We start from the raw sequence: 13,166 nt of genomic DNA on the forward strand, positions 1-13,166 counted from the left end.
TTTTTCCTACTGTAGGCAGGACGACGTTCGCAGCTGGGACAATAGTGCATGCGTTTTCTTGTTCTCTCCCTTGTTGCTTGACACAGCATGGAAGGTGGGTCTCAGGAATGCGCTGCCATGACCATGTAGCCCACTGCTGCCGCTGCCCGGTAGTAGCTCTGCCCGCGGCACGGGTAGGGCACCACCCCAGGGGCTCAGCATCTCCTCTCCAGAGCAGCTTGTCTTATGGTGGGGGGATTTTTTCTGTGGCCCCCCCCGAGCCTCTGTCGAGCTCTCTTCATGGGCAGCGGGGAGAGAGTCCAGGGGGCTCGGCCACGCCAGCCAGGCGCAGTGCCCAGCCCGAGAAACCGCACTGAAACTTTTCCAAAACTGTTCTTGTGCAAGTTTTTCTTCCCTCTCCTGCGTGTCTTCTCCACCCAGAAGAGTTTGTCCAAGTGCGCAAACAAGGGACAGGAGCTGGAGGTAGGCTCGAGGAATAGCGCAATGTCAATGTCTGTGTGGCAGCCTTCCACAGGCGCTGCTCCGGGATGCATCAGGAAGAGAGAGAAGAGGGCAAAAGAAAATGGCTGAAGTTATGAGCATCCCAACCTTTACTGTTAGCACACCTACTCTGGTCTGTTGGTCCGATCACTTTCTGATTTCTGTATCCCTCTCGGTATCAGTAGCCCCGAGTAAACTGGCTCAGAAATCCTCATGTAAACGCCCTTGGCGTAACTGAACCTCGAGCAATTCCACGCCCTTCTTGCTCTAGAATTGACCAAGTTATCTACAGATCCAGATACGGCATACAAAACCTTTTGCGACTGGATTCTCTCATTCCGGCAAAATGGTCGAAGTGCCACATCTCTTACTCCAACCCTTGGTTTTCCGACAGACTGGCTGTAATGCATAAAGCATGTAAAAAATTGGAGGGGGCTTGGAGAAGGGACTATGACCTGCCGGCCAAGAGATGGTATCAGACTGCCATCAAACGTTATCATCGGGCTATACAAGCTGATGCTGCCTACTTTGCTAAGGAAATTGAGTCTAGAAGCAATCCGACCAAGTACATTTTAAAAATACTAAATGATTTCAAACTCCCACGGCCTCTGTGAACACGTCTGAGCAGCATTGTGAGGACCTTGCCACTTTTTTTGTTAAAAAAGCGCAGACTATATATAGGTCCTTCCTTTTGGCCCCTGCCTGTCTCAGTCCTGTGCCCAGACCCCCTACCACTCATACTCTTACGGCTTTTCCCCATGTTTATCAGGATGAGCTCCATCGGCTCTGCTGCAAAATTAAATCTGTCTCTCCTGTAGACCCTCTCAAGCCTGACCAGCTTTTAAAATCTCTGTCTGTGGTCTTGGCACCTCTGTGCCAGTTTATCAATACCTCCCTCTCCACAGCAACGGTTCCTAGGCAATGGAAACAGGCAATGGTAGTGCCCCTTCTTAAAAAACTCTCACTGGAGCTAGCGAAATTAGAAAATTGCCGCCCAATTTCTCTTCTACCTTGGGCAGCTAAAATCGCTGAGGCACACATCAATACCTCCCTTACAGCATTCTTGAACACCAACGGCATCCTGGATCCCACTCAGGACGGTTTCCGCCCAGGGCACAGTACGGAGACAGCGCTCCTTGCTGTGACCGAAACATCTGCGGACTGTTCTAGATGCTGTTAGATCTCTGTGCCGCGTCCAACACTGTACCCCACCAGATTCTTCTAAATCGTCTGGAGGAGGTCGGAATCGGTGGTTCTGCCTTGGAATTGTTTAGATCTTTCCTTTCTAAAAGAACTTTTCAGGTGTCCATCCCTCCTTTCCACTCACATGTAAAAAAATGTAAAATTGTAAATCCAGTACTTGTATAGCGCACAAATATGTTCAGTCTATTGGCCAGGGTGTGCCACAGGGCTCTGCCCTGAGTCCCGTACTCTTCAATTTGTACGTACAACCTCTGGCAGTGATAGCCAGGGATAGGGGTCTATCCATTGTCTCTTACGCCGATGACACACAGCTTTTGGTGGTTCTCTCTGAGGATTCTACGCAGGAAGCCCCTAAATTTAGGAGCAGGCTGGCGGCGGTCGCGGAGTGGATGACCGCCAACTGCCTCCAGCCTAATGATAATAAATCAGAGGTGTTGATGGTGGGAAAAGACATCGAGCTATGGAGTGAGAACAGGTGGCCAAACACCCTAGGGAGTGCACCCACCCCTAAGTCGGTGGTGAAAAACCTAGGGGTATGGATGGATTCAACCCTCAGTTTTCAGGACCACACTAAGAAAATAGCAGGCGCGTGTTTCGGCCTACTCTGGGGATTGAAACCCCTTTTGGGTTATTTCGACCCGCCGACCAGACAATTGATTGTTCAGGCGGCCATACTTTCAAGGCTTGACTATGCCAGTTCACTCTTTCAGGGGGCTAATAAAGCAGAATTCATGCGCTTGCAAAGGGTGTAAAATGCGGCTGCCAGAGTTCTTCTTGGACTCCCTAGAAGGCGTCCCACTTCGGGTGTGATTCGACGGTTACACTGGCAGCCTATGGCCAAGCGCATAGAATTCAAAGCTCTCTGCCTGGCCTTCAAAATTCTGAAACTTTCTTCCCCATCTATTCTGACTGAGCTATTGGTATCATACACACCCACGCACTGTCTGCGCTCTCTGGGGTTATACCTGGCTCTTGTCCCGCGGGTAAAACGTCTAAAAGCCAGGGGGCGATTTTCCGCAACTTAGCGGCTAAGCTCTGGAATTCTCTTCCCCTCCATATTCGCAGAGAACTATCTGACGTTTAGGAAGGCAATCAAAACTCATCTCTTCCCTTCAGTTTAGGCTCTAGTTTTCAGTCTCGCTGCAGTCAGCGCCGGGACACCTCTTTGCTGAGGCAGCTGTGGCACTCTACAAGTTGGGCTAACATAACATCACACAACAACCAGGCTTAGGACTTTATTACGGGGTTCCCCGGGCCAGCCAGCCCTGCACACCTCCCCTCCCAACAGCTAATACGAGACTGAGCTGAACTGGGAGTCCGCGAGAAGCAGTGGGTTAGACAGTGAACTGGGGCAGCGGGCCACACACATTCCAATCCTCTCCCCCGCACACCGAGCCAACATGTGTGTCTGTGTGTGTCAGCCCTCCTGCGTAGCAGTACCTGCGCCGTCCCACTGCATTGGCTGGGAGCCACCTGCATGAAGGAGTCCACCTAGTACTTACCCATGGTGAACAGGGGCACCGCGATGCAATGTATCTCAATCTGACAAAACTCGTTATTTACATAAACATCAGTGGCGTCACTATGGGGGTGCGGGGGGTGCGGACCGCACCGGGTGACACCCTCACATGGGGTGACACCATCTGGTTACGGTAATGCTGTGCAGGGGCGTAACAAACACCCCTGCAGCCCCACAGTCTTCAGTACTTGAAGGGGGCCCCCTTCGAGAAATTAATCCTTCCTGCCTGCGGTGGGCTTGGAGGACTCGTTCTGATTACCAGGTACCAGCCACGGATCTATTGTGTATTTTCCTGCTGCTCCCTCTTTCAGACTGTCAGCCCCGCCCAGCCTGCCTGGAACAAACATAGTTGCGAATCTTCGGCGTGGGCGGGGCTGCTCAGAAAGTCATTGAAAGAGGCTGTGCTTCCTGCTCTGGTCTCGTATTTCCCTGGAGCAGAAAGCCATTGAGCGTGAAAAAAGGAATGACGATGTTGTGTGCCTGCTGTTGACACTTAAAATATTCAAATACAGTTAGTGGCGCTGCCGCCTGCCCTTCCAGCGTTATACCCACCTGGAGGATAATTGAATGTTACTCTGCACCCACTCGAAAAATACGTTGAAATGCTCCTCTGCTGCAGTCCTGCCCAGGATGGTCACAAAACTTCCAAGGCTGGTGACGTCGCAGCTCAAGGGAAAGGAGCAGATCAACCGTAAGCATGAGGATTATTAGGCAACAACTCCGATCTTTCTTTGTTACTTATGATGTGCATTTTAGTGATTGCATGCCAGGTTATCCAATCCGTGGCTTATTTTGGGAGCAGAGCAGAACACGAGTTAGCAGGCCACATTATCGGCCCGTTTTAGAATCCTAAGCAAACAGGAAGTGCTCCAGTGACTGTGATTAGAAAGCCAGCACTTGATGGGGTCATGATAAACTTTCGACACAGCACCTGCTCGGGCCTCTCAATGCCCCCCACCCCTCCACAATGGGAGGGTCGACGGCTGCGTCAGAGGCCTACACATATTTGTTGAGTAGGCTGGGGCGCGACCTGTGCAGACGCTCCGCAAGGCCAGAGTTTGGCATGCACAGAATAAGGTAAGGTGAGTCCTTATTATTATAGGCTGTTCTACGTGCTGTTGCTGCTTGATGGCTGGCACTGCACCGACTGTATTTCTGCAACTACTACCTTAAATTGAGAATATCACCCTGAGAAGTTGTGTTGGGAGCTGGATAGCAAGCCTCCAGCCTAAGGATGAGTTTGCAGGAATAGCAAAATGCAAAGTAAAGGACAAAGTATTGGTAAGAAAACCATGCATGTCTTTAGTTTTTCCTGTTCAAACCATCAAATATAAACCATGAAGTTGCAGATATGAGTGTCTAGGCGCATTAAATCAAATAGCAAATCAGGAATGGACTAATGTAACTATAGGGCTGTTTTTGAAAGGTTTATTGGTTGAGAGGGGAGATGGTGCAGGCAGAGGGGAGATGGTGCAGGCTGAGGGGGAGATGGTGCAGGCAGAGGGGAGATGGTGCAGGCAGAGGGGAGATGGTGCAGGCAGAGGGGAGGTGGTCCAGGCGGAGGGGAGATGGTGCAGGCAGATGGGAGATGGTGCAGGCAGAGGGGAGATGGTGCAGGCGAAGGGGAGATGGTGTAGGCAGAGGGGAGATGGCGCAGGTTGAGGGGGAGATGGCGCAGGCAGAGGGTGAGATGGTGCAGGCAGAGGGGAGATGGTGCAGGCAGAGGGGGAGATGATACAGGCGGAGGGGAGATGGTGCAGACAAAGGGAGAGATGGTGCAGGCAGAGGGGAGATGGTGCAGGCAGAGGGTCAGATGGTGCAGGCGAGGGGAGATGGTGCGGACAAAGGGAGAGATGGTGCAGGCAGAGGGGAGATGGTGCAGGCAGAGGGGAGATGGTTCAGGCAGAGGGTGAGATGGTGCAGGCGAGGGGAGATGGTGCGAACAAAGGGAGAGATGGTGCAGGCAGTGGGGAGATGGTGCAGACAAAGGGATCGATGGTGCAGACAGAGGGGAGATGGTGCAGGCAGAGGGTGAGATGGTGCAGGCAGAGGGTGAGATGGTGCAGGCAGAGGGTGAGATGGTCCATCCGGTAAGTTGTGAGGGGGTGACACCATGAGTTACCCGCACCGGGTGACACCAGCCCTAGTGACTCCACTGGGAAACATCACTTTTCAGGGACTTGAATTCTTAGCGCTGAAACATGCAGCAATCTTGAGGCCAGGTCGGGATTATAAAATCCAGCCAGGTCGAATCTGCCAGCCATCCTTCAGAGATCGATACCTCTATTCCCATTAACTTTGGTAGTGGCAACAACTGCTATGTATACAGTGCTTAGAAGGTAGGGTATGAAGTTCTACCTAAAAGAACTCCACCCGATCGTTCAAATGTGCCTTTTTTACATTCCAGAAAATAAGTCTATCGCAGTGCCTTACCTTCTGAATATTATTGATTACATTTCTAAATAGTGACGCACATCTGTATGCCCACAAAGAGATGATCTATCTATCTATCTATCTATCTATCTATCTATCTATCTATCTATCTATCTATCTATCTATCTATCTATCTATCGGCTAAAAACAAGCAAAGGAGACATTGAAAGTGCGTCTCCATGGAAGTCTCCCTCTGTAGGATCACCGCAGCACGTGATAATTTGAATAAATCAAAATAGAGGTAAGGTTTGCATTTTCAAAGTGGACAACCTCCATGACAAACGTATGTGAATTTGTTTGTGTGAACTTGAAGCAAGTGTACTTGCACTATTATGCTCTCATGTTCACGAGGACTATATTAGGCTGGGTATTGGCCGGCATTCCTGCATATTTTTCTCTTTCCCTATCGATGTTTCAGCGCACAGATGTCTCCTGCCTTTAGCAGGAGGTATCTGTGCATAAAAACAGCGAGGCAGATATCAGGCAGGGGTGTAGCTTGAATTGGTGCATTGGCACCGGGCCACGGAGGCCTGAGGGGCCCATTGACCCCTTATTATAGCTGTATTTTGTCATTCAAACAGCAGACTAGGGGGCAATGTCTTTCTTTGTACAGGCCCATGACACACTTGCTACTCCTTTGATGCCAGTGAGGGTTCAAAGCAGAACTGGGCAGGGTGGTATTGCCACCGCCCCTTCCCCAGGGATGCCCTTGTACCCGACTGTACTCTCAAGGTCATTGTACCTGTAGCTGGACAGGAGCCCCATTCTTCAGCTGAGTTGCTGTAGCTGCAATGGGTGTGTCCTGCATTTCTCACCAGGGATCATATACTGGCAACGGACAGCACCAACAGCGGGAAGTTGCTATACTTGTAATCAGGGCACACGTTCTAAACAAGCATTTGCAATGCAATAGGTCTCGCGTTTGCGAGAGTTTAAGCTATTAGTATTGTAACTGACAATGACTTTTATTTATGTTTTAAAACCCAAAACATAAATAAAAGGCATTGTCATTTACAATGGTAATAGGTTAAACTCACGTGAATGCGAGACCTATTGCATTGCAGATGCTTGTTGTTAAAGGGTGTGGCCTTGCAGCACTATAAATACATAAATCACAAGTCTCCAACCAGGATTCAGTTCTGGAGCTCTCTGGTACACACACAGATATGTGCAGTGATCACATTATCCAACAGAGGTTTCATAACGTAAATTCGTGTATGTCTTACTGTTTAACTAAGTTACTTGAAGAAGAAACACCAGCACACTAGTTACAGAATGTTTTGTTCTTCTTATCTTAGCCATGCCATTGACTCACATCCTCGCTCACTGATCCCGCCTCATTGCAATTCGCGATCATAGTTCCCAGACTTTTTTAAAGCACTTCGACCTCTGGTCATAAAACAAGGCAAATGTTAGTTAAAATCTGTTTACATTTTCTTATTTCGGTTCGTTTGTTCCACAGGTGCTTTTGCAATCGTTTTATCAGAAACATCTGTATTTCTTTAAAACTACTTTATTGCTGCACAACACATCTTTGCTCTCTGAATGTGCGGAGGGATACAGATCCCATATATGCATGAGAAAGAGAAAAGACAAGCGAATAATAGTAGGTTCCAGATTTTTTTTTTAGCTCTGTGTGCAGGGATGTCAGCAGCGTATAATCCATACTCTTCTCTGCGCATGCGCTATACAGCAGCCAGGCTTGTGGCATGGACTTTTTTTCTGTGCAATTAGGGCTTGCGGGTTCCTCGGCACTTTAGAGTCGCTGCACTGCCCTGCTAAAGAGAAGCGTCTCAAGAGGTTTTTCCAGAAGAAGCTACTTACCAGCAACGAGCAGGACAACTGAGCCAACAACAGAACAGGTGATGATGATTGTTCCTGTTGTAAAGACAAAAAACAAGTTAATTACCTGGCATATCTGACCTACACTGTTGCACTTTTCTTCTCCGCTCGGTGCTTTCTGCTGTCCACTCACTGGGCCCGATTCACAGAATGAACTTAAGACTCAATCCTAAACTTACTACTATTTTGGTATTCACAGAATGAATTTACTACTTTTGGTATTCATAGAAGTTAGGATTTTGTCTTAAGTCTGTCTTAAGTCTCTCTTAAGCCTGTCTTAAGACAAACTTAAGACAAAATCCTAACTTCTGTGAATACCAAAAGTAGTAAGTTCATTCTGTGAATACCAAAATAGTAGTAAATTTAGGATTGAGTCTTAAGTTCATTCTGTGAATCGGGCCCACTGTGCTTTTTAGCCCCTATTCACCTGTTAATGGCTACACTTCTTCGCTATTACAATCGTTATTTTTTGCCACCTTGCAGTGCTTAATTTAAGCCATTGGCTTCCGGTTCTCGGCACCCACACTTAATTGTTTCTAGTGCTCTGCACCTGCACTTAATTGTCATCACCACACATTATGACACTGCCACATAGTGCCGCTGCTCATCTAATATAGAGATTAGCAGAACAACGCATGTTTATATTCATAAAAATATACATTAACAAATACTAATACCTGCCTCCCCAGCCATTCCTTTAGCTTTGGGGGCTTGGAATAATCAGAACTGTCCCACCTGCAGGCGAGAGAGATGGTTAGTAGTATTTGATACCGTCATTGGCAGCGATGACGGGGCAATGGGTGGTGCAAGCTCCAGTGGCCTCCAGGTCAGAGCCCTGGCACCTATTATTTTACAAATGAAGTGTTTTCACCAGGCCACCTCTCTCTCTCCACTGTGTGGTTGCAGCCCCTGGTGCACACACCCTTCCACTGCCCGCTTTATTGTCTCTAGGTCGGCTCTATGCTTTCTATCTCATGCATCAGCCATCCTCTCTCTTAGTCTTTTTTCTACCCTACATTCAGTCACTGGTGGGGATCCAGATGGGCTGCACCCCAGCTCCATTTGTCCTTGCCCCCTCACTGCCCACTCCACAGTTGTAGAATTTCTATGAGGTGACACAGAAAAAAAACAGACCCTGCTCCTTGTCGCACAAATTTCTCTAAACACCTTTTACGGCTAAGCAGTGTTTGTTTGAGGCAATACAGGAGCCACATTTGCTTAAACATTTAAATTACCCCTTTCAGCCAATGCCTTTCCTGCTGTTTTTCACCGTTGCTATTACTGGCTGGATGGCCTGTTCATCAGGCCACAGCATTTCGCAGATTTATACATTGACTTTGCATTACATCATGTAGAATGTGAAGAGTGGCCCCTGAATCTCCCTTCAAGCTTTGGGGTAACCCTGTAAGGTGGTAGGCCCATGTTATGCCCCTGCCTGTACCCCATCCAGGCTTTGAGTGAAACGTAGTTTTTTTTGCTGGTGGTCAGAGGGTAAGGGAGTTCATGTTGCCTACCCGAAGTTGTCAGTGTCTGTGGGTTTTTGTGTGACCTCATGGGCAGTCTTCATCCTCCAGCCACAGTGGCTTGGCAGCCGTGCTTAATTTATAAAACCAGCAAGTTCCAGGGCCCTAGTAAAGAGTCTCTGCAGCTAGCACCACCCATTGCCCCAGCCAGCACTGTCAGAGACAGTACCAACACAACTTCTAACCATCATACTCCTGAAGTGTGACAATTCAGACTAGTCCAGGCCGCCAAAGCCTTAAGAATGGCTTGGGCAGCATATGTTAGCCATTTTAATTAATATTACATTAAATAACTACCTACTATTGTGCTCATCTCTAAATTAGATCAACAGCTCCACCGTGTAGCAGACTGTCATAAGTGCTGGTGTTTACGATTAAGTGTCAGTGCCAAACAACGGAGACCACGCGCTCAAGATAAGCACTGCATGACAGACAAGAATGATTCAGGCAGTAGGTTAAATCCCCTCAGATGAGGGAGGTTATGATCTGGTGTATTTAGATGGTCTATTAGCAATTGGTCAGGAGTGCGGCTACCTATAAGTTTAAGTTGCCCAGATTTCTTTTATTAAGAACCCCATTTAATCTAACCAAGACGAGTCGTAACCTGGTCCGGGAAGGCGAAGCCGGACCCAATGGGGGCCCAGGACAAACGCCGTCCGAAGGCGGGAAGCCCCTCCCCGCCCCATTTAAATACCAGCTAGAAGGGGGTCGACCAGGATTGGCACCCCAGGGCGAGCTCGGCCCCCCCCATCAGGGAGCAAGCCAGGTAGGGTGATCGGGGGAGAAATATTGAGCAACAGGCCCAGGAGAGACACAACCACCCCGCCCTCGCAGAGAGAGCAGAAGAATCCCACTCACCCACACCGACATGAAGCGGGCGTCTCAGTCGCAAGGGTAGAGGTGAAGCAGAAGTAGCACAATTTAGGTAGAAAAAAGAGAGAACTTACTAAACGGTAGATGGAAGGCTCACACAGTGTGATTTGGATGCCTCACGGCAGGGGCACTGAGGGAGCCAAGGGCGGCGTGCCACCATAGAAAGAGTAGATGTGATGCTCCCTTGGGATGCCTCACGTCAGGGGTACCGAGAGGGGGAAATGCAAGGACTCAGCCGCAGGAAGGATAGAGTAGATGCTCAATTAAGGTCCTTGGGATGCCACACGGCAGGGACCCCTGGGAGCAGGGAGGGAGGGCCCAGGAAAGGGTCCAGGGCAAGCTGGACGGCACATGCAGCCTGGGCATGTCGTGACAGATACCCTCCGAGTCGGTAGGAAGTTGAAGCCTAGACCCAGACAAGGGGCCCCTCCCTTACCAGGAAATTGAGGAGTCTGGATCCATACAGTGAGCACAAACGATTGCAAAGAACAGGAAATGTAAATGTGTAGCTTGGACATTAAGCAACAGTTGATATGACCATGAATTTTGCAAAAATGTATAAACATCGCTGCCAACGACGGTACCAAAACAACTACTAACCATCTCTCTCGCCTGTAAGTGTGACAGTTCAGCTTATTCCAGGTCCCCAAAGCTAAAGGAATGTCTGAGGAGGCAGGTATTAGTATTTTTAATGTATATTGTATTCATAAACAAAGGTTGTTCTGCTCATCTCTAAATTTGATGAGCATCGCCACCATGTGGCCGAGTGTCATAAGTGTGGTAATGACAATTAAGTGCTGATGCGGAGCACAGGAAACCAATGAAGTGTGGTTGCCGAGCACTAGAAACCACCGGCCCAAATTAAGCAATGAGTCCGCATGGCATCGAGAAAGCAGCTTGGCAAGTAATCGTTGTATAACAATTGTCTGAATAAACAAAATGTTGGTATGGCATGTCAAGACAATGTTTAAAGTCTTTTAATTGTGTCCCTTTACTAAGCAGCTGTAGACTGATCCATGGTATCATTCAGTAATGGATCATTCATGCAAGCATAGTTTTTGTTCACAGTAGGGGTATGCAAAATTTCTGTACCTTGCTTTTGCATAAATAAATGGAATTAGGGGAACATTGCACAAAATTATGCGTAATTAAGCAAAATGCAAATCCGTCATTTCACACTATATTTTTGCGAATTTGTGCTTTCTCGCCTTCTGGTTTTTATGTGTTTGTGGAAACTTTTTACTGAAAATGACATTGAAATATGCGAAGTGGCAAAATGGTGTCTTTTTGAATATTTCACGTAATAAGTGTAGCGCGAAATCCTAAAATGACACACTTTATGCCAATGGGATTTAAATTTCACCTAGGTCTAGTGTACAGTTTCCAAAAGAACAAATTAATGTGGGTAGAGAACTTTCATCCACAGAAGGTTGGCTTTGGTACAGTTTCAGGTAATGGATCAGCACTGCCTCCAGCAGTAGGGCAAGTCTTAAGCTGCACTTCACGCAGTTTCGACGCTTGCATGCCGTTGAGAACAGGGTTGTGGGCTCTGTCCGGAACCAAGGGATAACCTAAGGCCCTCACAGGCTGGACATATGTGTGACCACATTTGGGAGAGGGCATCTGCAAGCAACAGTCTTTTTCTGCAACTAAGATTGTGAATGGGTTTAACACTGTGAATATTTAATAGCTATATTTTCGGACCAGGGGACAAGCAGGACTGCTATCCCTCAGCGGGTGCTCCCACTCTGTGTGCACCACAACGTGAATGCTTTGTTGATTGGAAAGGAGGGGAGCGCCAGAATGTCCTACTCTCTCTCTCTCATATTTATTTTCTGTAGACCAGGACTTCAGGCCAACCCACGCTTCAAATGTCATGTACTGAATTTCACTGCAGAATGGCCCAGTGAGAAGGGGTGTCGCGTCAGGGAGGTATTTGAAGTGTCTCATCCCCCCTAATAAATGTATTTCTGCTAATTAGTTGGGCACAGGTACTTTAAGTCGGTGTGCTGAGGAGTATGTCGGATTTCATAAGGAATTTTTACAGACGCACAGAAAAAAAATGTGCACACACTCCCTCCCTCTCTCTGTTTTGAAAGTCTTCAAAACTGTTAGTTATTTGACCAAATATTGTATGTTCTCTCATCTAGTATCCCACATCCATCAGGATACCTCTCCTTTCCACTGCCTCTAAAGCCACTCTCAGGCGCCCTGCGTATCTACAATGTTCCATGCCAGAGTGATTGTTGGAAAATCAGAAGCTCACACCCCTCCACTCTTAGGGCCTCATTTATGAGAAATGACGCATCGCTGCATGAAAGCAGCGATGCGTCACTTCTCAGTGCGCACTCCTTATGACATACCTGATGCGTCATATTTACTGTATGACGCATCATGTCGCAAGGAGTTACAGATACGTCAGTATTTCTGACGTATCTGTATGGCGCAAAAGTGACGCATTGCTGGAGTGTGTCACAAAAGTGTAGCAACCCCAGGAATGTGTCCTTTCACATTGGTGAAAGGGCTTGCGTCAGTCTTACACCTGCTGTGAGGAAGGAGTAAGATCTTGACGCATTTGAGTCCTGGAAGTGGCGCAGTGAAATCTGGTAGATTTCACTGCGTCACTTCTATGACCCTTTCTTGATTGGGAACACCCCCCCTGCATACATTATACCTGGTGCAGGTATAATGTAGCGCAGGGGTTTACAAAGGGACGCATCTTCCTAGATGCGTCACTTTGTAAATGTGGCGCAACAAGGCGCATTTTTTACACTGCTGGTGCGTCACAAAAAGTGACGCACCAGTGGTGCAAAAGTGACGCAAGGGCTCATAAATGAGCCCCTTAGTGACCAAGCTGTGTCCCTGCCAGTGAGTAAAGTATTGCGCTGTAAGGTACACAGTTATCGCAAAGTCACCAAATATTGTAGTATGAAGCACTCTCTAGAAACATGTTATTATTTTTCTATATTTGGGCTACCCATACTTTCTGCTTTGTAGTTTTGGATTCTTCTGAGGAATGGTCTAAGTATTGAGAAGTAAGAAAGGACGCTTAATGATGTTGTTGGGCTAAGGCCACACCTGTACTGGCGAAGGCTGTGAGTAACCGCTGAACTCCGTCCTTTTTGTATGGCTCTAGAAGACGTTATGAGTCAACCTGGGACTTATAAGATTCCTTGGCTGCATTCTATGGCATTCTGTTTGGGTCAGATTGGGTACTCCCATTTGTGGTCTTCCCCCAGTGATGCCGTGTCAATCCCCAAACCTGAGCTAAAATGCGCCAATTAGACGATTTA

At 47.9% G+C, this 13,166-nt stretch overlaps 1 protein-coding gene across 3 annotated transcripts in view; it reads right to left on the reverse strand.

The window, feature by feature from the left end:
• The window catches only part of LOC144770671 (uncharacterized), a 204,644-nt gene that overhangs the window by 31,584 nt on the left and 159,894 nt on the right, over positions 1-13,166 (reverse strand). For all 3 annotated transcript variants that reach the window (XM_078655385.1, XM_078655387.1, XM_078655386.1), the window contains one exon: positions 7,460-7,513. In XM_078655385.1, the coding sequence (XP_078511511.1) occupies positions 7,460-7,513 (54 nt within the window). The remainder of the gene's footprint in view (positions 1-7,459; positions 7,514-13,166) is intronic.

Source organism: Lissotriton helveticus, chromosome 7 (assembly GCF_964261635.1).
Source record: "Lissotriton helveticus chromosome 7, aLisHel1.1, whole genome shotgun sequence".
In the NCBI taxonomy this organism is placed as follows: Eukaryota; Metazoa; Chordata; class Amphibia; order Caudata; family Salamandridae; genus Lissotriton; species Lissotriton helveticus.